At 38.1% G+C, this 21,498-nt stretch overlaps 3 protein-coding genes across 9 annotated transcripts; all 3 read right to left on the bottom strand.

Annotated features, from left to right (window-relative positions):
* Positions 1-192: 192 nt before the first annotated feature.
* smarcd2 (SWI/SNF related, matrix associated, actin dependent regulator of chromatin, subfamily d, member 2) lies at positions 193-10,740 on the bottom strand. Its single transcript, XM_063894145.1, has 13 exons — positions 10,344-10,740; positions 8,970-9,169; positions 5,836-5,878; positions 5,618-5,740; positions 5,062-5,181; positions 4,248-4,343; positions 3,856-3,957; positions 3,595-3,756; positions 3,036-3,133; positions 2,167-2,302; positions 1,918-2,040; positions 1,550-1,651; positions 193-1,448 (listed from the first exon to the last, which is right to left on the bottom strand). The coding sequence occupies exons 1-13, from the start codon at positions 10,494-10,496 to the stop codon at positions 1,395-1,397; spliced, it is 1,512 nt and encodes a 503-aa protein (XP_063750215.1). The 5' UTR covers positions 10,497-10,740; the 3' UTR covers positions 193-1,394.
* An 841-nt stretch (positions 10,741-11,581) lies between these two features.
* Positions 11,582-15,919, bottom strand: atxn7l3b (ataxin 7 like 3b). Of its 4 annotated transcripts, none has more exons than XM_063893416.1 (9): positions 15,772-15,919; positions 15,219-15,265; positions 14,993-15,116; positions 14,732-14,864; positions 14,189-14,360; positions 13,739-13,839; positions 13,612-13,634; positions 13,386-13,431; positions 11,582-12,564 (listed from the first exon to the last, which is right to left on the bottom strand). In XM_063893416.1, exons 3-9 carry the CDS (start codon positions 15,041-15,043, stop codon positions 12,548-12,550), a joined length of 543 nt encoding a protein of 180 aa, XP_063749486.1. In that variant the 5' UTR covers positions 15,044-15,116; positions 15,219-15,265; positions 15,772-15,919; the 3' UTR covers positions 11,582-12,547. The 4 variants fall into 4 exon arrangements, with proteins under 4 accessions (XP_063749486.1, XP_063749483.1, XP_063749484.1 ...); XM_063893413.1 differs by having other exon boundaries at positions 11,582-12,547; XM_063893414.1 differs by having other exon boundaries at positions 11,582-12,547; positions 15,722-15,784.
* A 135-nt stretch (positions 15,920-16,054) lies between these two features.
* LOC134870899 (nucleolar transcription factor 1-like) lies at positions 16,055-21,139 on the bottom strand. 4 transcript variants are annotated; one of them, XM_063893409.1, is made up of 16 exons: positions 20,841-21,139; positions 20,194-20,368; positions 19,489-19,566; positions 19,051-19,206; positions 18,902-18,966; positions 18,749-18,809; positions 18,527-18,585; positions 18,196-18,337; positions 18,067-18,108; positions 17,924-17,992; positions 17,711-17,766; positions 17,405-17,594; positions 17,256-17,303; positions 17,108-17,164; positions 16,731-16,790; positions 16,055-16,639 (listed from the first exon to the last, which is right to left on the bottom strand). In XM_063893409.1, the coding sequence occupies exons 2-16, from the start codon at positions 20,329-20,331 to the stop codon at positions 16,589-16,591; spliced, it is 1,272 nt and encodes a 423-aa protein (XP_063749479.1). In that variant the 5' UTR covers positions 20,332-20,368; positions 20,841-21,139; the 3' UTR covers positions 16,055-16,588. The 4 variants fall into 4 exon arrangements, with proteins under 4 accessions (XP_063749479.1, XP_063749478.1, XP_063749480.1 ...); XM_063893408.1 differs by having other exon boundaries at positions 20,194-20,374; positions 20,841-21,138; XM_063893410.1 differs by lacking the exon at positions 17,108-17,164 and having other exon boundaries at positions 17,235-17,303; positions 20,194-20,374; positions 20,841-21,138.
* Between the last annotated feature and the right edge of the window lie 359 nt (positions 21,140-21,498).

Here is a 21,498-nt window from a genome sequence, read left to right as displayed (position 1 = left end):
CAGCCTTACCTGTTGAAACTTCTTCAGAGTAACCTGAGCCCTCAGACCAGCCCTGACATGCACACTCGTGTCCTGAGCCCAGCTTTACTTTGATTATATAGTTGAGGCTGCACAGTAAAAGATATGAATATAAGACGATACCATTAATAATATTTAGAATAACCCAATGGACATAAATACTGTAACACAAAACATTGGTAGGAATATTTATTGTGAAAAATATCAAAAATGTATAAATGATAAAGGCTTTTGATGGATACAAAACATGCAAACATTTTACAAAAGAAGCAGTACAAACAAAAATGTGTACACAATGTCTCAAATTTGAAGTGCATTTTTCAAAAAGCAACTTATGGCACAGAGATACTGCAATATGGAATGTTTAAAGAGACCCTCATACAAAACCTTAACAAAATTGCATTTCAATGAAAAGATACTTTCAGAAACTACAAACTATATTCAACAATCTGATGCATTGTTTAGTTGGCACAGTACAATTGCATTCCTATTTTACCAGTCAACCTTTTGGATCTTCCAGAAGAAACACTTCAATCCAAAGAGAAGGCAACAGTTCCTTTTCCTGGCATTAAACAATAACCCCAACAACCCCAATAATAAACCAGAACAGCATGTAAACATCGAAAAAGTATACAAAGAGAGCTCATGAATAACAGCTGGACAGAGAGGACTCAAATAAGCTTAACAGTTTCTCATAGTAGAGCTTACCTGAAAAGTCTGCCTATTTTAGAAGGCAAATAAATGTTTTATTTCAAATTGCATATCCATCGGTATAACAAAAAACAGCTCTTAAAATTATTATTGTTGGCATTCAAAGTTCCCATCCAAGTCATGAAACAACGTAAGAAGTCCTACGTTTTTCTGAAGGGAATTAACCAATGTTTTCAAAACACACTTTTGAAATATGTACATATATTTCTGGTGTACATTGTTTTCAGTATGCATATATTTTGCATTGTTCCTCATTTAAGGTTATGGCTTTTAAAATGGTAAACAGACAACCTTTCTAAAATAGCTCACAATGTGAGGGTGAAAAACACCGACACAGCACCAATGCTTAAAGCATTTGAAGCATATTGTACCATAAACAAAACATGTTGCAAAACAAAGGCACGATTATTTGAACAGGTTCAAAATGACAGAAAAAGTAAACACAGAAGTAAGGAAATGTTAATTATTTTGGTCCAGTATACTTTGTTGATTTAAAAATACTATCCTATATGTTTCCCATATACCATGTCATTGAGGATGGCTTTTTGAACATTTAAGCTGCAACAGTAGCTTATTTATTTCCAAGCAAATTCCAATTTTGATTAAGTCAAGTATATATTTTATGAATTAACTGAAGCCGGCCATGACATCTCTGTTATATGTCTTTAGGTGAGACGGATTCCCAACACCTGCTCCAAGTCTTGTCTTCTCTGCTGCACCTGAAACAAAAGAAGAATAGTGTAAGTGTAAAGTAAATAACTAGGAATAAACCATCCAGTGTCCACCGTGAAGCACTATATAATGCTGTGTCAGTCCTTACCTTGGAGTAGATGTATCTTCCCACAGCCTCTGGTACCCAGGGCCCCTCGTAGAACTCAGTCCTCCTCTCCTCCTCTGGGTTTCCTGTCACATCAGTCATCAACTGACAAAAAAAAGAGAACATTGTACATGAGGTACTGCAATTTCATGAAATTTCAAACATTTCCCAGTTTAGGATAAATAAAGTACTTCTGAAAACAAAAAAATAAGGTTGAATTACAGTTTACTTAGGCAGTCGAGGCATTTAAGTCGCTAATTTGAGAAAACTAATCTGCAAATGACTGCAATGCAATTAGAAGTGCTATGTGTAATGAAACTCCTCCTGTTAATAAACACATACAGTAATCAGTGTAGGGACCATATGTTCACCTTCAGATCTCTGCACTGAGACTTGAGCCAGTCTTGGATGAAGTCCTGAGGTTTATTGCTGAAGCTCAGCATGAAGTCCCTCTCAGTCTTCAGCTGGTTGATGTACTCAATCGTTTCATGAATCTGCAGCAAACAGGGCAATACATCAGTAAACACAAAATATTTAAACCTAAAAATGCAAACTTTTTTTACAATTCTCCTAAATAACTGGGAGATGCATGCCCTTTGTGGTTCACTGGCAGGCCTTACCTTCACCTCCAGCGCAGCAATTTCCTGTTGGTTGGTTGTAGAGGACAGGAAACTGTTCATTTGGCCCTTCAGTGGGTCATCCACCTCCACATCAATGTCATAGCATGCTGTCTTCTTCTGATCCGTGGGGTCCACACTGCACAACAGAGAGGCATACACAGTGTGATGGAAACTTCTGAAGCAATGGAGACGAAACTGAGAGCGTGGACAGCTGGAACTTTGATGGCAAGCACTGAAGGTTTATTATGAAGTTAACGGCCGGAGAATTGACAAGACATTTGCTGCATCTACGAGTTGACAGAGCGGTTGTCCGACCAATTCTGAAGATCCCTATCTGTAAGAAGAGGTTTTAACTAGTTCCAAATGGGTAAACAACATTCTTCAAGCGACAGACTAAATAACAGCGGACACTACGTCTAACTCAAACTGTCATCTAGGTCAATAGAATATGCTGTCCCAAAACAATAAAACCTATCTTAGGTCAGCATGAGCTTGTACAGTATGGTTAACAACAAAGCTCAGGAAACACAGGCTGTCCCTCCTTAATGAAGATAATAGCACCTCCAAGGCAGAAGAACTATGTCATGGGAATAGAGACATAAGGAGACAATTATGAACTGCAGTCAAGACTGATGTTGGTGCAAACTTGTATAAGCACAGCAAAATGGCATTTATGGCTTAAACCATGAGGCTTTAAAAACAACAACAGGTCATTTAAAAGCATGCTAGTTTAAAAAGATCGTGAGCCAAAACTTCTTCAAAGACTTTGGAAGATTCTGTATAATTAATGAGATCCTTAAAACACTGGTGATTTCACACTCACACATGAACAAACACAGAAAGAAGAAGAATGATCCACACACTCATACCTTATCATGTGATTGATAATGATGGGGTCAGGGTGCTGCAGCAGGCCCGCCAGTTTCATGGGAATCTCAGAGAACCTCATGCGGGGACAGCCGAAGATCTGCACAGCATTTGGTTAGAAAACATCATATATTTTACAGGCTGAAGGTAAAGTTTTGTAATCTTCAAGCATTAAAATAGTCATATATACGTCATCAAATGTAGTATGAGGGATTTGAGATATTTAGTTTTTTCGTACCAAATAAATCTACAAGTTATTTTGACCGTATAAATAGCTGAATGAGGAAACCAATAAGGTCATTGTATGCATAAATCTATATTTTAAATGAATAAATCATGCCATCAAATTACAAATCATGTTACAAATCCTACATCTGGCATGAATCATGGTAATTCTCTGTATGAAATTCTAGTTTGATGTGGAGAATACCTTCAACATCTGTGGAGTTCTGCACATTTAACAAAACATTACTCACCCAATGTGAAAGCATATCAAAGCAACACTTAGAAAAGTTGAGCTAGCATTGTGATGGTTGGCACATCTCGAGATGTTTCCATTACCTGTCTGAAGTAGCGGTTGCAGTTGATGAACTCCTTCTCATGACAGTCCTGCAGCTTGTTGTTCTTGATGTAGAGCCAAAGAGCCTGCATAATGCTGGCCCGCGTCTGTGTGTGAACACCGAGCAGACGAGCCAACCGCGGGTCCAGTTTGTACTGAGGGGGCTGAAAAAAAAGGAGAATGAAGCAGAGAAATTGGCAGTTTAAGAAAAGGTGGCAAGTCATACCATTCAAACATGTTGTAATTTAGCAAGTAAGTGGTACCTGGTGGTCGAGCATGAGCAGCAGGGTGCATTTCACATTCACATCGCCAGGCCTTTTGACCTGGAAGCCATCCGTTTCCTGAGTGGTGGGCATTCTGTGCCACTGAAGGATTAAGTAAAACATTTTAAACTTTAAAAAGCTTAAACTTTATTAAGTTATTATAATACTTCAAACACGGCATAGACATAATGGGATTTAATTTTTCCAGAATCAACAACTCTTATAAAAGGAATTCATCAAAATATTGAATGATTCCAGCTACACTTTGTGACCAGGCTAAAAACATTGTGGTAGGGGTAGTGAACCAATAATATTCTCCGAAGATTTTGGTGTTTGCGTCCCTTGGAGTTTGTGAGATGGTTGCATGAAATGCCTGTTAAATGATGCCATACCTCTACCAGGTGATTGTCAGGTCCATAGAGCTCCTTATCAAGCTCAATCACCAGGCTTTTGAAGAAAGATGAGAACTTCCGCTTCTGCTTGCCAGTCTAGAAAACAAAAAGTGCATATGGTGTGAAAAGATAGGGCAGCATGATTGTTATCTGTCTATGTCTTCTTATTGTGCTGTGTGCAGCTGCATTGTTTAGCTCTGACCACATTGGGGGTGTTGAAGCACAAAGCTGTGGACAACTATAAAAAGCTGTTTTTCCCCAGGCCTCTCCAAAGTGCTGTTTGCACAACTCCTTCCCTCGTATCCCTTTTCTGTTACTCCATGTACTACTCCTACGCATGCCCAAACCAAATGAGCCAGTGGAGAAAAATTAACTGAAAAAACAAAAGCCTCCTTCATGTGGCCCCAGATGACACAATGTGCTGGAATTGATGGAGGGAGGGGAGGCTTGTCAACTCATGGTATGTAACGGCCAGTGGTTTCAATTCCTTGTTTCAAAAGGGGAACATGAGATTGTGTGTGTGTGTGTGTGTGTGTGTGTGTGTGTGTGTGTGTGTGTGTGTGTGTGTGTGTGTGTGTGTGTGTGTGTGTGTGTGTGTGTGTGTGTGAGTGTGTGTGTGTGTTGTGGAGTGGAGTGGGGAGAGCTGTAAACACACATCTGGTTGCATGGTCTGAGCCAAGGACACAGGCCAACCAGAGCTGGGAGACATTTCAGAAACAGACTAACACAGAATGAAATACTTAGGACTCGGAACACAGTTGGACGATGGCGACACAGAGCGAGGAGATTCAAATGAAGAGAGTTTCTCACGTACTTCCTCTAGAAGTTTTCCCTCCACTCTCAGTTCCCAGGAGGACACTTTCTCTGCCTCCTCGCCCTCCGGCTTGCTGGGGGTGTACGTGTTAGAAATGTAGATCCTCAGCTTGCGTTTTTGCTGTGTCATAGAGATGAACAAGCAGATGAATCAGAAACTCAAATAAAAACTGTTGTTCAAACATAAATGAACCATGATAAATTCAACACGTTGTAATCGTTAAAGGCAGACCTTCAACAAAACAGGAAGTCATGGATTAGTTAATCAAGACGTTACAATTTTTTGCTTTGTCATACGATTTATATGCTACATTTTCTCCAACAGTCATTTGTCGTATTCTGTTTTTCCCTCTCTATGTTATATTTCCACAACTGATTCAGATTAACAACTTTCCTGAGAAGAGGGACTCACAGGATATTATGCTTACGAAGTCGAGCTTTCTTTCTTTTTAACGCTACATTTCTGAATAAGCAACACTTACTAGAGCCTGAATACCTTATAAAATATCCCCTTCATTTTGTAAAGTTTTTGACAATTCAGTCTAGTGACAAGGTACCATAATGGGCTTCTTGATGGCTTCCTGGATCTCCATACGCTTTCGGGCGATGGTCTGGTCCAGTTTCCTCTCAAAGGCCAAGAGATCCATGTAGGCCTGGGACTCTGGGACCAGGTCTCTGATCTGAAGAGCCGACAGCGTTAATATCAAGGGAATACAGCCGACTGTGATTAAACTGAATCCATCTAGTACGATTCAGAGGGTCAAAACCTTCTTACCCTCTGTGGGAGAACCTTGTCTGCCATCTTTCGTCTTTTTGGCCTAAAGGTCGAAACAAAATTGAAATGAATAAGATGTTTTGTGTTAATTAGGAATAACCCCTTGAGATTCAGCATCAAATCATCATAACAAATTACGATAATAATAATATTCATAAGAAGAAGAAGTAGCTAGTAGAAGAAAAAGTACCAGTAGAAATAGATGTACAAGAAGAAGAAAAATTATAAATGAATAACAAATATGAAAACTAAATTAAAAACCAGGGGAACTATTTCCAAGTAGAACTTTAAAGTGGATTGTCCATTAAGCGATTAAAGTAAAGTAATAATTATTAATGAAGTTATTTAACATAATGAGAGATGTAATTAAGAGGATTCCAGAGTACTATTATGTTCATGAATGAATCACCAAATCAACCATATGCTTTCTTTAAGCACTCGAAATTATAAAGGCTAAACATATTACCCAATCAAACAAGGACATACAGTGGGGCAAAAAAGTATTTAGTCAGCCACCAATTGTGCAAGTTCTCCCATTTAAAAAGATGAGAGAGGCCTGTAATTTTTATCATAGGTATACCTCAACTATGAGAGACAGAATGAGAAAAAAAAATCCAGGAAATCACATTGTAGGATTTTTAAAGAATTAATTGGTAAATTCCTCGGTAAAATAAGTATTTGGTCACCTACAAACAAGCAAGATTTCTGGCTCTCACAGGCCTGTAACTTCTTCTTTAAGAGGCTCCTCTGTCCTCCACTCGTTACCTGTATTAATGGCACCTTTTTGAACTCGTTATCAGTATAAAAGACACCTGTCCACAACCTCAAACAGTCATACTCCAAACTCCACTATGGCCAAGACCAAAGAGCTGTCAAAGGAGACCAGAGACAAAATTGTAGACCTGCATCAGGCTGGGAAAACTGAATCTGCAATAGGTAAGCAGCTTGGTGTGAAGAAATCAACTGTGGGAGCAATTATTAGAAAATGGAAGACATACAAGACCACTGCTAATCTCCCTCGATCTGGGGCTCCACGCAAGATCTCACCCCGTGGGGTCAAAATGATCACAAGAACGGTGAGCAAAAATCCCAGAACCACACGGGGGGACCTAGTGAATGACCTGCAGAGAGCTGGGACCAAAGTAACAGAGGCTACCATCAGTAACACACTACGCCGCCAGGGACTTAAATCCTGCAGTTCCAGACGTGTCCCCCTGCTTAAGCCAGTACATGTCCAGGCCCGTCTGAAGTTTGCCAGAGGGCATTTGGATGATCCAGAAGAGGATTGGGAGAATGTCATATGGTCAGAAGAAACCAAAATAGAACTTTTTGGTAAAAACTCAACTCGTCGTGTTTGGAGGAGAAAGAATGCAGAGTTGCATCCAAAGAACACCATACCTACTGTGAAGCATGGGGGTGGAAACATCATGCTTTGGGGCTGTTTTTCTGCAAAGGGACCAGGACGACTGATCCGTGTAAAGGAAAGAATGAATGGGGCCATGTATCGTGAGATTTTGTGTGAAAACCTCCTTCCATCAGCAAGGGCACTGAAGATGAAGCGTGGCTGGGTCTTTCAGCATGACAATGATCCCAAACACACCGCCAGGGCAACGAAGGAGTGGCTTCGTAAGAAGCATTTCAAGGTCCTGGAGTGGCCTAGCCAGTCTCCAGATCTCAACCCCATAGAAAATCTTTGGAGGGAGTTGAAAGTCCGTGTTGCCCAGCGACAGCCCCAAAACATCACTGCTTTAGAGGAGATCTGCATGGAGGAATGGGCCAAAATACCAGCAACAGTGTGTGAAAACCTTGTGAAGACTTACAGAAAACGTTTGACCTCTGTCATTGCCAACAAAGGGTATAAAACAAAGTATTGAGATGAACTTTTGTTATTGACCAAATATTTATTTTCCACAATAATTTGAAATAAATTCTTTAAAAATCAGACAATGTGATTTTCTGGATTTTTTTTTCTCATTCTGTCTCTCATAGTTGAGGTATACCTATGATAAAAATTACAGGCCTCTCTCATCTTTTTAAATGGGAGAACTTGCACAATTGGTGGCTGACTAAATACTTTTTTGCCCCACTGTACTGTACGATGTAGCCAATTCTGGATCTTCACTTAGCATTTGATCTTTTTAAAGCATGACTTTCATTAACCAATTTACAAGGAATTGATCACACACTGACATACATAAGATTAACAGAAAGACCTCGTTCACTTTATTGGATTACCAATTATTTGTGAAAGCTTCACAGTGCAATAACAAAAGGCTCTCTCTTCATTGGCTCCCCCTCTGAATGAGCACCAAGGACTCTGACTCCTCATCATCGCCACAGACTTCATAAAAGCAGTGTTGTTTTTCTTTAATTAAATTACACAGTTCTCTTCATTAGGACAAAATGTAATTCCCAGGCTCTTTGATGAGAGTTTAGATTGTTGCTTCTGGCACACCAATCCCCGTATACTGAGAATTTTGTTATGAGATCAAGATCTTCGCAGACAAGAGGTTCATTGTGGATGTAAATACCTCCTCTCATCATGGATCGTTTATCAGCGTGGCATCAATGAGCAGTTTCAACTCAAAAATATTTTCTGTGCTATCTGAGCTGTGTTAGCGGCACAGTAACTTCACAAACAGAGAAGAACACACCCTGAATGAATAGTGGTGTTGTTATTTTCTTAATGAGCCATGACAGGAAACATCAGCGGCTGAGTCTTTATGACTAAGTGGCTTCTATAGTGTTACGTTTGAAAGTATGGTTTTATAATTAAAAGACATAGTTTTTAATTTATCATGAACTCTGACTTTAATTATTTTTCCCAATGGATGTAATAATGTTTTATTCGACATGACTTTTAAGAACCTTAAAAAGAAATACAATCCGTAGGAAATGTGGTGTGCCATTTTTTAGTTGATTGGGAACAATCTTAATAACTGATCATTTAAGAACATTAAGAAGTAAAATTATTGCTTCTCCATCTGAGGATTTGATGCTTTTTCACATTAAATTGAATGTATTGACAGCCAAAGGCCAATCCCTGATTTGGCCCCTGGCTGTCCTCATCAATCATCCTTGGCATTATTCTCCTCCTGCCATCACACAAACACTCTCACTTCTGCACAGTTTACCCTCGTCTAAGGCCTCCCAGCGCCTCTTGCTGCTGCTGTTGTTGATGCATATGAAGAAAGCGTTTTCTCGAAGCGTCCATGCCTGGAGGCCCCATGCCTTGCCGCATGGACATGTTCCCACTGCCATAAGAAGGGCCAGGCAGCTGACCCCCCATAGATCCCATGGGGCCCCCAACTCTGTTAGATGGCATCCCTTGGCGCTAAAGATAGAAGGAAAGCTGAATCTATGAATTCTGATTCATGACAATTTAGTATTAAAACAGGTTTATTTCTCCAGACTATTCTATGAATCATTACTTTGCTTTTAAATACAAGTGTGGGGATTAAAATAAGCATGTGTGTAGATTATTAACTTATATTTTCTTCCTGCAGTTCTGGTTTACAAAGAGTAGGTTTATGCTTTCAATACTTTTTATTTCACAATTAAAGCTGAAAAGATTTTGGAAGTGTAGCTAGATGTAGTATAACTATGCACTACACTACAGCACAGTGTACAATGTGTAGTACTAGTTATTAACTCAATTTTTAAAAAATCAGGCAGTGAAAAAGAAAATCCTGTGTGAATGAACAACAGCATTCAGATGGGTTTTTTTTTAAACTGCCGTTGTATGTTTATTTGCTTTATTGTTTTTCAATTGATGTTCCAATAGTTATTTTTTCTTTGTGAAGTTCTAAACCACATTGAATTTAATAATCAACATTGGGTGAAAACGCTTTATCTCAAAGCTGCCGCCCACTGTGTTTGGACACACCCTTTAACAGACAAACAAATATCGGATCCCATATGGCTTCAACTAACAAACATGAGACACTTGTAATAATGCGTATTATTTAAATTAAATACCACATGCAGATGGCGGTAAAACTGGGATACCATGTGCAGGCTCAGCTCTGACAGATGGAGATGATAAAATTACTTTTGTTTTCACGCTAACTGTCAGGAGGCCACGTGATTCCCTCTTTCACAAATGCACTAAAACTGTAATGCTTATTATTTTAAAATGTTTTAATACTTTTGGGTAGATAATAATCAATGACAAAAAACACTATTTTAAATACGTTACGCTCAGTTTATTTGTGGCAGTAAGTTATTACTTTGCTTTTTACAATGCGGAAGTAGTGTGTGTCCACACCTTGATATTTAAGAATTAAGTGATTTAGGGTTATTATAACTTAAACATATGTTTTGGGACAGTCACAGAGTTAATAATTGTTTTTTTAATCCAAATGTAGGAGTGTGTACAACAAGCAGGCATTGCAACATGAACTTTAAGAAGCCAAATATAAGTTAACTTCCATTCCACTTAACTTTACCTCAGTAAGTTATCAAGTTTGCCTCCTTTTAATAAGTAATAATACAATCAGAAAACGAACCTGTGGGTACTGGGGAACGTTGTTCATGCTCCGGGAGTATCCCCCCGGTGGTTGGGGCATACCTGGCATCCTCATGCCCGCAGCATGCCCCACATTCATGGGGTTCACATTCAGACCCATCGGAGTGAATCCTCCTCCTCCTCTTGATGCCATCTTTAGGATCCACAAGTGGTTTTAAGTGACGAAAAACGTTAACCAAACTTCGGTCAATAAACAAGACAAGCAAGAGACTTAATACAAGTCGCTGGGACAAGTCGGGACGTAGCGTGTTAGCTGACTGCAGTTTCTTTAAATGAGGTCAAGCTGTGGTTTGACAGCCAGCAAACTGTCAACAAAAAGCTAGCTAACGTTAGCTCGTTTCTAACCGTTTCTACTTCCGGGATCTGCTTCTGCCTGCAACGGCTTGTTTTCTGCAAGTGGAGGCTGTTGGGTAAATTGTCACCTCCTCCTCTTGTTCTTATGACTGAACATGGCAAACAAGCAGCTCATTCAATGTGAGGTTAAACACCAGAGTATTCAGATGTTTACTTAGTAAAAGTACAAGTACCAGAGTATAGGAATACTCAAGTAAATGTTAAGTAAAATCACTGCATTCCAAAGTACCAAAGGTAAAATAATCAAAGTAGGGCTAAAGGACATTGGCTATACAATGAATAATAAATGCACGAACTGCCTTAGTTAATGCTTTTCTAAGATTTTGAAAAAAAAATAGACCTCTTTAGTCGCTGGTTACATCACATAAAGCGGTTGAAGGGTGGGTTGTTGTTTCATCAAACTTCTTAAAAAGAAGTTATATAATACCATCTGTATCACCGTAAATGCATGATTTGATCCGTTTGCGTTGAAGCCAACAATTAGCCTTCATTAATGATTCCCAATGAATCAGACTTTATATTTCGGAGTTTAGAAAGATCACTTGAAGGCATCATTCTGAGAACTCAATGTAATACTATTTACTACTTTTCCCACTGCGTAAACTTTGTACTACGTCTCAATTTCCTTAAATTGACTGTTACAACCAGACATCACTAGGAAAAAATATTTTAAAAGCAACATTTGATGCTTTTTTTTAATGATAGGTCCACTAAAATAATCAACCTAACATCTCTAGACCTAATCCATTGAGCAACAGCATTCCCTGTTGGTCATTTTGGTTTTCATTGTAAGTACTTAAACAGGGTTACTGTTAAACCCCATTTAGTGCCTGCCAAAAGTTAAAAGTTAACTTGAGACAAAACGACAGGTAACAAATCATTTATTATGATAGACAGATGAAACAAACTGAGCCATGATAGCAGCAATTCAACTATTGGAATATTTACACTATCACATCACACCAAAGATATATGTAACCCTTTACAATGTAAACACGTGATACAAACACATTTTTGAATGCTAGAAAACAAGCCAACCTATCCACAAAATGAAACAAAACAAACTTGCTGTCTGTAGCAAATACCTGCTTGTACAATTGGTTGATTTACTGAACATTTTCTAGATTCCACAGGTGAATGGCAAACTGAGAGTTGCTTCTCTCTCAAACACTGTATCATGATTCAACTGAAGAAATATGAGCAAGTGAAATTAAAAGACAAACCATTAGAAATGATTGTCTTTGACATTATTTTTTCAAAGAATGAGATTTAAAAAGTTGAGCAAATAGAAGTACACCTAATGCCTAATCATTTCTGTATACAAAAACAAAAAAACAACATACTGTATGTGCACACGATCACTCTTCACACAGCTGCCTCTGCTTGGCCGCTGCATGAATTACATCAGAATCTACCTCTCTTCAGTGAAACCGTATATGGTTAAGTTCAATATTTTGGACTCCAGCTACAACTTCTTAAACAAAAGAAACTGAAACAAAAGAAAAGAAAAGAAAATGAGTGTTGGTACAATGATTTGTGAAAAACAAAAAAATCTGTCAAGTATACAGTGAGAGGTCTGGACTGCTTGTGCAGAGCAGCAAACGCCATGAGTGTCATCTATAACATGGACGTCCATTGATTCACAACATAAAGAACCAAAGTTGAAGTGTTACTGGTCTTCCCGTATGTGCGTTTATGTGTGTATGTGCACACACTATGGTAAGAGAATGTGTGTTTGTGACTGAGTGTGTTATTGAGGGAATGCCTCGTCTTTCATCAGCATGCGCGGGCTCTCCTGGTTGTCCATGCGACGTCTAGGACCCATCATGCCTATGGGAATAAACAGGCTGGATGTCATTAATTCACTCATACCAGATACAGATTACAGTGATTTAACCCTTGTGCATCACCAGGAGCATGTTTTTGCTATATTTCTTGGGTTCTTGCACCCAACAAAAATGCGTCAAATTCAATGGTCGTAATCATTCTGTGACGACCCCTGCTTTACTCCTCTTCCCTGTATGTAGTGTGTGAACCTTTAATGATCCTCCTTGTTTGTCTTGGAAGGTATCATTGATTGCGAGTAACTGCATGCTGCGCTCCAGGGGGTTAAAGGCCCGATCCAGTGTATCGCCTGTTCTCTTTTCTGGCAGACCTTCCTGAGAGTCGCTACTTGTTTTTGTCATTTGATTCGCATCGTCTTTTGCAACTTCTACATTATGCTCACTTATCCACACCTACACTACTGATACTACTGACATACACACTTACTTTTGATAGCTTGCCTTTGGTTTGGCTTATTCTTATTATCTTCCGTAGATTAGATATCCAAGCAACTTGACACAAGGGTTGATTCCCTTATATATCTGATTAATGTGAGATAGAAGTATAGCCAAGAGACAGATATTCAAAACTATTCTGAGAGGCAAGTACTAAGCAATCATCTAAGGATGATTTTTTTTTGGACACAAATTGGTTTAACTTCTTTAATCTAACATCAGATAATGAAACCACAATGCAGCACGAAACAGAATTCCTATACAATATATTAATATGTTAAAAATAACTAGCCGACAAATTGAACTGTAATGAGTATTTGGTTACAAAAGTACACATGGTACAAGCAAAAGACATCAAGAAGAAGTTTAAGGGATTCATTTTCACTTACTGCTCTTATGCTTGAATGATTTTGATCTTCTTGGTGAGTTTGGATTCTGAGGTGGAATAATAAGCAATATCAAATTTTCAGTTAAAAATGAATAATCAGAAAACAATACTTTGTAATAATTATATTCTCCATGTGTTTTTTATAAAATCGTTAAGGATGGGGATAGTAAAACAGTGTAATGCTCCACAAGAGTGTTAGAGTTATTGTCATAGGAAAATAAAAGTACCTTATCAGATTTCCTTTTCTTGGCTGTAAAAGAAACACATTATATGTTATTAGTTTAGTGAGGATTTAATTGGCAATCAAATATAAAATATTTTCAAAAAGAGGTTAATATAGCAGCAGTACATCACCTTTCTTTTCTGCCCCGTAAGACCAGTCGTTATCATTAACATCATCATTGTCCTCTTGGTCGCTCTCTGACTTGTTGTTGGTGTTGTTACCGGTGACTATTCTGTAAAAGAGGGGAGAATTAGATATGACCGTAAAAAAGACTCAGCATTACTCGCTGGAAGTAACAGTTAGACTAGAAGAAAAATACATTATGACCTGAAATCAACTTTAATGTTTTCTATCCTTCTACTTAATGAAATATACACAAAGGTGGTGTGGCATATCCAGCACACATAGATCAAAACATTGGTACCTCGAGTATGTTACATATGCACTATTAAATACCCTGCTTATTATAATTTTCACTTAGTATTAAGGCTGATTTTATTTGGCTTACAGGACACATTTGTACATTTTGCTTTGATTTTATTTTGGTTTTAACTCTGGTTACCTGTTTTTCTCTCTCATACCTGCGGTTGGCTATGCGGCTGCTGTTGCGTCCCATCCCCAGGCATTTCTCCAGATGTGGGGCAAAGCGGGAGGCAGCAATGCTTCGGCTGCAGTTGGGACACACACACTCTTTGTTTTTCCACTGGTTGTACACCTGGCCGAACACATCCAATCCCGGCTGGTCCACAATTTCTGGAATGAGAGATGACATGAGGGATGTTATTGTCTGAAAGCATTGTTATTGTCTGTGGTCTTTTTCTTTTTTATGTTGTGTTATTCAAGTGTGGCTAAATCATTGATTTCAAATTGATGTAAGGTGGAAAGTGGTAACCTCACTTGATTCATGAAGGGAAACAACTTGATTTGCGTTACCCTTTTTAATTATTAGGCTTTTCAATTCATAGGGTTCAGGTCTGAGTAAACTCATGAGTCATTGGTGTTGAAGTCAGAGTTGAATCAAATATGTAACACAAGTCCACGAAGAAAAAGCTATACAGTTCCTCTGTTGTTCACAACCATTATTTATGTCACCTTTATTTCACCATAGTAGACTTTGTGCTCACCAAAGTCCCTCATGCTTTCTTGGTCCGTGTCATCCAGGAAGAAATAGCCCTGCTTGACAGCCCGGTGGACCTCGAAGCAAAGACCCAGGCAGGCATCCTCCACCAGGTCAGACAGGATGTCCTGTGCTAGGCCCTGGCAGGAAGGGCCGGGAGAAAGAGAGGCACAAGTCAGACTGTCTGTTTCCTGTGTGTTTGCAAATGTAATGTTTATTTCCAAGGCTGATTAAACCACCATCACACATCGGCTCTGCTGTACTGTACCTCCAGCTTGCTGTTGTCCAGGCTGGACATTGAAACCTCCTCCATTTTCATTTGCCAGAACTACCAGATGAACCGACACTGCTGTGGTCATGCTGTAGCGCAGCAAGCATTGGCCAGAACAGGGCTGCAGCAGGAGGGAAACTCACAGTTAGCAACACAGTGGCATTACCTAATGAATGTCAATGAGCGCATGGTCAACATCTGATGCCTTGAATGTGATACTTACAACTGCACGTTGAACAATACCAGGGACTCACTTCCCACGTTTATAACCTGTGATTAACAGAAAACAGAAAATAACTTGGTGTTGCAACATCGCAATAAACACACAAACGTGACTTAGCTCAAACTGCAAAGACTGCCGGTGCGAGCATTGCTGTCTAATGAAGGTAGCTTAGCCAAAGTCTTGCCGAGGAAAACAAAGAGCGTGGCTATGAATAGGCTGGATGCATTGAAACATGCCAAGAGGTTACAAGACGCTGTATCCTCCAGGTCAACGACAGCTACATATACCAACTAAACATATAAACTGTATCAAACCCAGCTGAGCATTTAGAAACAATAACACATTTGTAAGTGGTTGAATGGGTTTTGCTGTTGAAGAATTACATTTGACCACAGCGAGGCTTGTCCCCGAACACAACACCGCTGCTGCACTGCGGCTGTTCCCCTCTCAACTCCAACATGAGACCAAAACGACGCTTGTATCCCAACATATATACTACTTACGAGGAAAAACGGAAATCCCAGCAACGCAAATTTGGCAATTGTGTTATTACCTATTTTCGGCAGGCATCCATCTTTATACCAAAGAGATCAGACAGTAGCAATCGATCGCTACACGAGTTCCACCGAGGGCTTCCTTTGCAGCAGTGCCGGGTCTTCTCTCAGTCAACCCCTATGTGTCTTTATCATCCAGCCCGACATGTGACTGCGTCTACCCCCCCTACAATTTAGGGGTTAAATAAGCCTTATGTTCGACTTTGTTGTAGTAAATATAAACCACTTGTTTTTTGCACTGGTTTGTGCATTTTGACTTGAACATAACAAAGGATAATCGAAAAAATTCACACATCACATTTATTCAACATTTCATCTTTCTGGGGTTCACAAACCAAATGAAAAAACACGGCTTGACAAAAAAATAGTTTTCTTTTTATAACAAATCGCATTCTTTTGAAACATCAAATATAAAACAAGTCAATGTGAGTCCTGACAATAAAACTACTACTAGAGTAAAAATAAAATCTATAATCTTGGTTTATAAATTCTATATCCAAGTTGTGGTAAGGGTCAAATGAATTTGCTAGGGCACAGTAATAAACACCCCTTTTCTCCTAATATGTTTGTGCTGTGAACAGAACTATAAAAACACATTTTCATTTGGACTCATATTTGTAATTTGGGGATAGCATCATGTGAACACAACACAGGATTAAATTACATTGATCCTAAAGCAAACTGTTTAACAAAAAGGTGCCCAAAATAAGGTAATGAAGCAGTTCACAATACAGTACAATGTGGCATTAAAGTCAGTCACTTAATCAAGAATTCAGCTCTGAATTTCCCAAACGCCGTTGTCCATCCCATCACCATCTAATATATATCAAATGCGATGATTTTGCCATCTTCCTCCTCCTCTTCATCCTATAGAATCACAGTACATATTTATTAAACATCTAGATTTGCTAAATTCAAAACAAAAGATCAAATAATATGTTTTTTAATGTGTACGAACCTCTTCAAACTCAGACATTTTCTTGCAGCTGCTGTTTTCAAGCATTTCATCTTCCGAATCCTGTGTGACATAATTATAAATGTGAGCTGAATATAGAGCTCTGTTTTGAACAAAAATGCAGATATAATTGTTTTAATACTATGTATTTCATCAAATAATATAAATATCTCAATTACTAATTATTCTGAACATAAATATCCCAGTAAACCTAAGATATAGACTTTCTTAATCATACATCTGGTCAATTTAAGACACATTTCAGATAAAGTACATTTAATTTAAACTAAAAGACAGCCTGTATAGTCAGAGAGCTTTGCATTTTAGCAGTATGAAGAAATTATAACCTCACATCTTTTGTTTCAACACTTAACACTTACTGATGGTCTGTAGGCACCTGGATCTTCAATGTAATGGACATTGAGGTATTTCAATTTCTAAAAAATAATCATGTTAACAATCGTAAAGACACATTTAGGAATAGTGTGGAAAGAAAGCAATGAGTACTTGAATATGGTAGGTTCTTACGCTGGGGTTACGGTTCTGATAAGCCTCCTTCTGTGTTCTTGACAATGTCTAAAGAATGTAAAATAGCACAGATTTGAAAGGACGTTCTTCCAAAAAGACGTTTAAAAAATGGCCTATAATTTAAACAATCAGAACATGATCCTTCATACCTTAAACCACTGCTGCAGCTCTTTTGAGTACTTTATCAATTTTTCAGTTGCTTCCTTTTTGTAGCGATTCTTCTCTTCGACAGAGAGTTCTAACCACATTTGGTTGATCTTGGTGAGTCGCAACCTTGAGTTTGGTACTGCGTCCTTGAGAAGTAACATCTGCTTTTTGTAGAATATTGTATTACCAGCCCTGTGAGTAAGGAAAAAGCTGTATTGAGTTTTCCTGCAGGTAGATATTGCAAGTTGTAGAATTTTTAATATTTATTGGAATCTTATGAAGAACAAATGTATGACGGTCATGCTTACTGAAAAGGTTTTCTTGGCTCGCCAGGAATCTTTTTTGCAACTTTTCTTACAACAGGCTGCTCATAAATGACACATTTTAACATAAATGAGTTAATCAAATGTTAAAACGCCTTTTATTCCTTTAATTAAACAGAAGAAATAGCATTGTCTACAGGTACTCAGCCTTTGTTCTAACCACAAGAACTGTTCATGAACCAAAAAATAATTTCTCACCTTTTGCTCTTTAGGTCTTTTGAGGCCCTTCTCTTTCAGGAACTTCTGCTGCTCCTCCTTGTCAACAGTCTGAGCAACAGAAACACCATTGTCACACAAAGTCTGACAGCAGGAGCCCAACTCTAGTCTTGAAAAGGACTCACCTGTAGATATTCATTCAGCTTAACTGTGTACTCCCTCTTCATCTGAAAGAAAAGTCATATTTCACATTCAATTGATTTTAAAGCAAGATGCTAATCTTTTGTAACGCTCTTGTCTGTGATCCTCCCTACCTCTTTGCAGCGCAACTTGTATTGCTCCCTCTCTGTGTCAGTCAAGTCTCGCCATCGTTGGGCCCACACAGTGGTGTAGGCATTTGTTGGTAAACCCATCATGAACATACGTTGCTCTTTGCAGAATATATTATAGCCATTGCTAAAAACACATACAAACATGTCACAGTGAATATGCTGCTTGTTGGTCATGTTATCTTATTTATATTAGCAAAAGATAAGAGATATTGCAAAGTTAAATACATTTGTTGGTTCTCCACTGAGCTTCTTTGAATATAATAACAGGGAGGTTGTGTTTGTGTGTGTGTGTGTGTGTGTGTGTGTGGCTTACGTTGGAGGTTTTGGAGGCAGGCACTCTACATCTTCAGTCTGCTCTTTACCCTGCACTTGCTGGATTCAATTAATTTGAAGATAATTCATTAAGCATAAGAACCTTTGCAGCAGTGTTATATGTGACCTTCATAATAACTACTGTCATAGAAACAGTTATTATATGATTAAATTAATACTCAGTTAGTACACTAAAGTTTGTGAATTAGGTGTCATCACTTACATCTGTGCTGTCGTCAGAGAGCTTTTTCCTCTTCTTATTGGGACTCGTTATATATTGTTTTCTGAAATATAAAGAATTAATTTGACACTGTGTTTAAGCAGGCAGCCTACACTAAATGCTATACATATATTTAGTAAGTGTGCTAATGATTACCTGAACTCCTTCATCTTTTTCTGGTATTCCACTGTTTCGAGATTAAATTTCTCCACGTATTGAGCCTGGAAAATGTCAGAAATTCATCATTAAAAGTGAGGCCACAGGCAACACTGAATGTAAGGAGATGTTGTTGATGTTGCCTGTACCTTCTCTTTCTCTGGGAGCGCCTGGTACTTCTTGGATAGACGCCTCATTATCTTTGATTGCTTCATATTTGGGTGCTTAGTACAACACCTGGCCCAGTTTTCCTCACAAAAGGTGGCATTAGGAGGAGAGGGTCTCTTCGGGTGCTCTGGGTGATTCTGCAGGAGAAAAAAAAATGACACTGTTAACTCACAGAAGAAAACACGAAGGGTTATTGGACTTTTAATGTGCACGTATAATCATCACAAGAGATAAACCTTTCAACACTAATGATTGTGGATTGTTTCAAGAATAGACAAGAATATTTTGGAGGAAATTTGTAGTAGTACAATGACCTCTTCTTATGACAACACAATGATATGGTATTTCAGAAATAACACTGCACAGAGAAGTTCTGTTACAACATGAAGCTCTCTACAGGTGGATTGTAAAGTGTTTACCTTTGTGTTCTGCAAAGGATTGGAAAAGATGTCTTCAGCTTCAACTATGAGCTCTGAGAGAGTCCGAATCTTCTGCAACTGCACAAGAAAACAAAGATACAACTGAAAACATTCATACGAGTGTATTTGTTTTAGTTTGATATTTTGAAACACTAAATTGTCAGTTGTGCGGATGACAAACTCCATACGACCTCCATGAAAATACAATTGAAACAGATACGGTGTTCTCACTACCTGTCTTTTTTATGCACTTTTTATACGCACACATTTAGTTTGATATATATATACATCCATTTTGTGTACTGCTTGTTGATATGTGGATATGCACAGACGGCATTGTTTTTTTTAATTGTGTTGCACATAACTATTGTATGTAGTGTGTGCTTTTTTACCATTTAAATTACGCAAGTTTACCGTACTTTATTCATCATGGTATAACCTAATTTCTTTGCTTTTTGCCCACAGTTTTTATAAATTCAAAAATGTATATTAATATAAAGTTGTGTACACTCATTTTTTAAAAGTACCTATGAAGTCTTCATACATGCACGATATACATATACAACCCCACTTCCAATAATTGGAACTATCCTTTTAAGATTTGAGAGTCAGCTGGGCGACTATCTGCTGAAGTGCATTGTATGATATGCTTGAGTGATGACACTGTTTTGTCAACTGAATCTTTAGGATTAAACTGCGACTTACCTTCTGCAAAATTTCTCCCCATTTCTTTTTGCATGCTTCAGGAGTGAAAGGATTGAAAGCCACTTCTTTCCAGTCCACATGTTTCAGTCCTTTTATATATGTGCTCTTTTTGTCTTTACTTGGGATGTTAGTTTTCATTTCAGTGAGAAGCTGCTGAGGTTTTCCGTGGTCCACTCTGTAGCTGTAGCACAGGCACCCAAAAAAAAAGGTCATTAGAATTATTAAGATAAGTAAGAATAATGTGAAAGAAAAAGGGAAATGTGTTTTTTGTGTCTTCCTTTTAATTAAATTAATTAGATTCATTAGCTTATCTCTTTTCTGAATATGCTTATTTCGAATATTGTTCCAATCTAAAAATGCAATATTATCCATTATATCTGTTTCCTATATGGGACTGTACATCAATATAATATTATAATTATTCAATATAAAAGGGAAGGAGCATTGACAACAATACACACGTAATGTTTACCTTCTTTGACTCAAAATAAATATTTGAAATCATCTTTAAAAATAATAACACTGTGATTAACAAGTAGGGCATCGTGCAAAGGAAATGTCTGCTGCTTCTTTAGTACTTTGTGCAATGCAATTCTAGTTATGTGAGGAGATGGAGGAGATGAAGAGATGTATTTAATTATACCCACCAGATTCTTTAGGCACAGTTATCGTCCCACTCATATTTCCAAAAAACAAAGAAGACTCGATGTAAAACCTTTGTCAGTCCATGTGACTCTAGGAAACTACATTACATGGTAGTTATCGACAATATCGAAAAACTAGATTCGTTAAAAAATCAACAAAGAGCTAGCGTTATTCAGCCTGAATCTGTATATATTTACTGCCGGGTTTTTTTTTGGCCGTTATGTTCTTCCGCGGGACAAAATCCCCACATGGAGTTCCAAAGAAACACATTTACTGTTTGTGTTCTTCACCAAATACATGTCAGATAGGCGGGCTCTTCCTGAGAGAGCAACCAATCAGAAACTAGCATCTCCAAAGAATAGCCAATGAGATTACTCGTTTTCTTCTTCTTTGTGTTCACAACCGTATATTAAGGTTCAAGCAGCGTTGATGTAACACATCGCCACCTATCGTGCCGGAGAATGTTACGTTTTGGCACAAAATAATCATAAATACAAGTAATATGAAGGATATTTGTTTACAAGCTGAACTTTTATCCTTATAACTTGCCTTAAATCAGCTCCCTCTCTTAAAATCACCATTTTAATCTACCTTATTACAAAGGGCAGAACATTAAATCCTAACAAACTGTTCATATATAGTGTTTATTTATTACCTGTA

Source organism: Eleginops maclovinus, chromosome 10 (genome assembly GCF_036324505.1).
Source record: "Eleginops maclovinus isolate JMC-PN-2008 ecotype Puerto Natales chromosome 10, JC_Emac_rtc_rv5, whole genome shotgun sequence".
Classification (NCBI taxonomy): domain Eukaryota; kingdom Metazoa; phylum Chordata; class Actinopteri; order Perciformes; family Eleginopidae; genus Eleginops; species Eleginops maclovinus.
Note: the sequence above shows the minus strand (reverse complement) of the source record. Positions and strands in the feature narration are given on the sequence as shown.

Bases quoted from the DNA above. Each gene is read 5' to 3' on its own strand.
- atxn7l3b (XM_063893413.1), bottom strand. From the start codon at position 15,043: ATGAAAATGGAGGAGGTTTCAATGTCCAGCCTGGACAACAGCAAGCTG. The intron at 14,361-14,731 runs GTGAGCACAAAG...CTCTCATTCCAG, and splicing joins AGAAAGCATGAGGGACTTTG to AAATTGTGGACCAGCCGGGA. The intron at 13,432-13,611 runs GTACTTTTATTT...ATTCCACCTCAG, and splicing joins AGAAAAGGAAATCTGATAAG to AATCCAAACTCACCAAGAAG.
- LOC134870899 (XM_063893409.1), bottom strand. From the start codon at position 20,331: ATGAAAACTAACATCCCAAGTAAAGACAAAAAGAGCACATATATAAAA. The intron at 19,207-19,488 runs GTAAACACTTTA...TTTCTCCTGCAG, and splicing joins ATCCTTTGCAGAACACAAAG to AATCACCCAGAGCACCCGAA. The intron at 17,767-17,923 runs GTGAGAAATTAT...ATTTATGAGCAG, and splicing joins AAAGACCTAAAGAGCAAAAG to CCTGTTGTAAGAAAAGTTGC.
- smarcd2 (XM_063894145.1), bottom strand. From the start codon at position 10,496: ATGGCATCAAGAGGAGGAGGAGGATTCACTCCGATGGGTCTGAATGTG. The intron at 5,741-5,835 runs GTAAGAAGGTTT...TCGGCTCTTCAG, and splicing joins ACAAGGTTCTCCCACAGAGG to ATCAGAGACCTGGTCCCAGA. The intron at 1,449-1,549 runs GTAAGGACTGAC...CTTTTGTTTCAG, and splicing joins GAAGATACATCTACTCCAAG to GTGCAGCAGAGAAGACAAGA.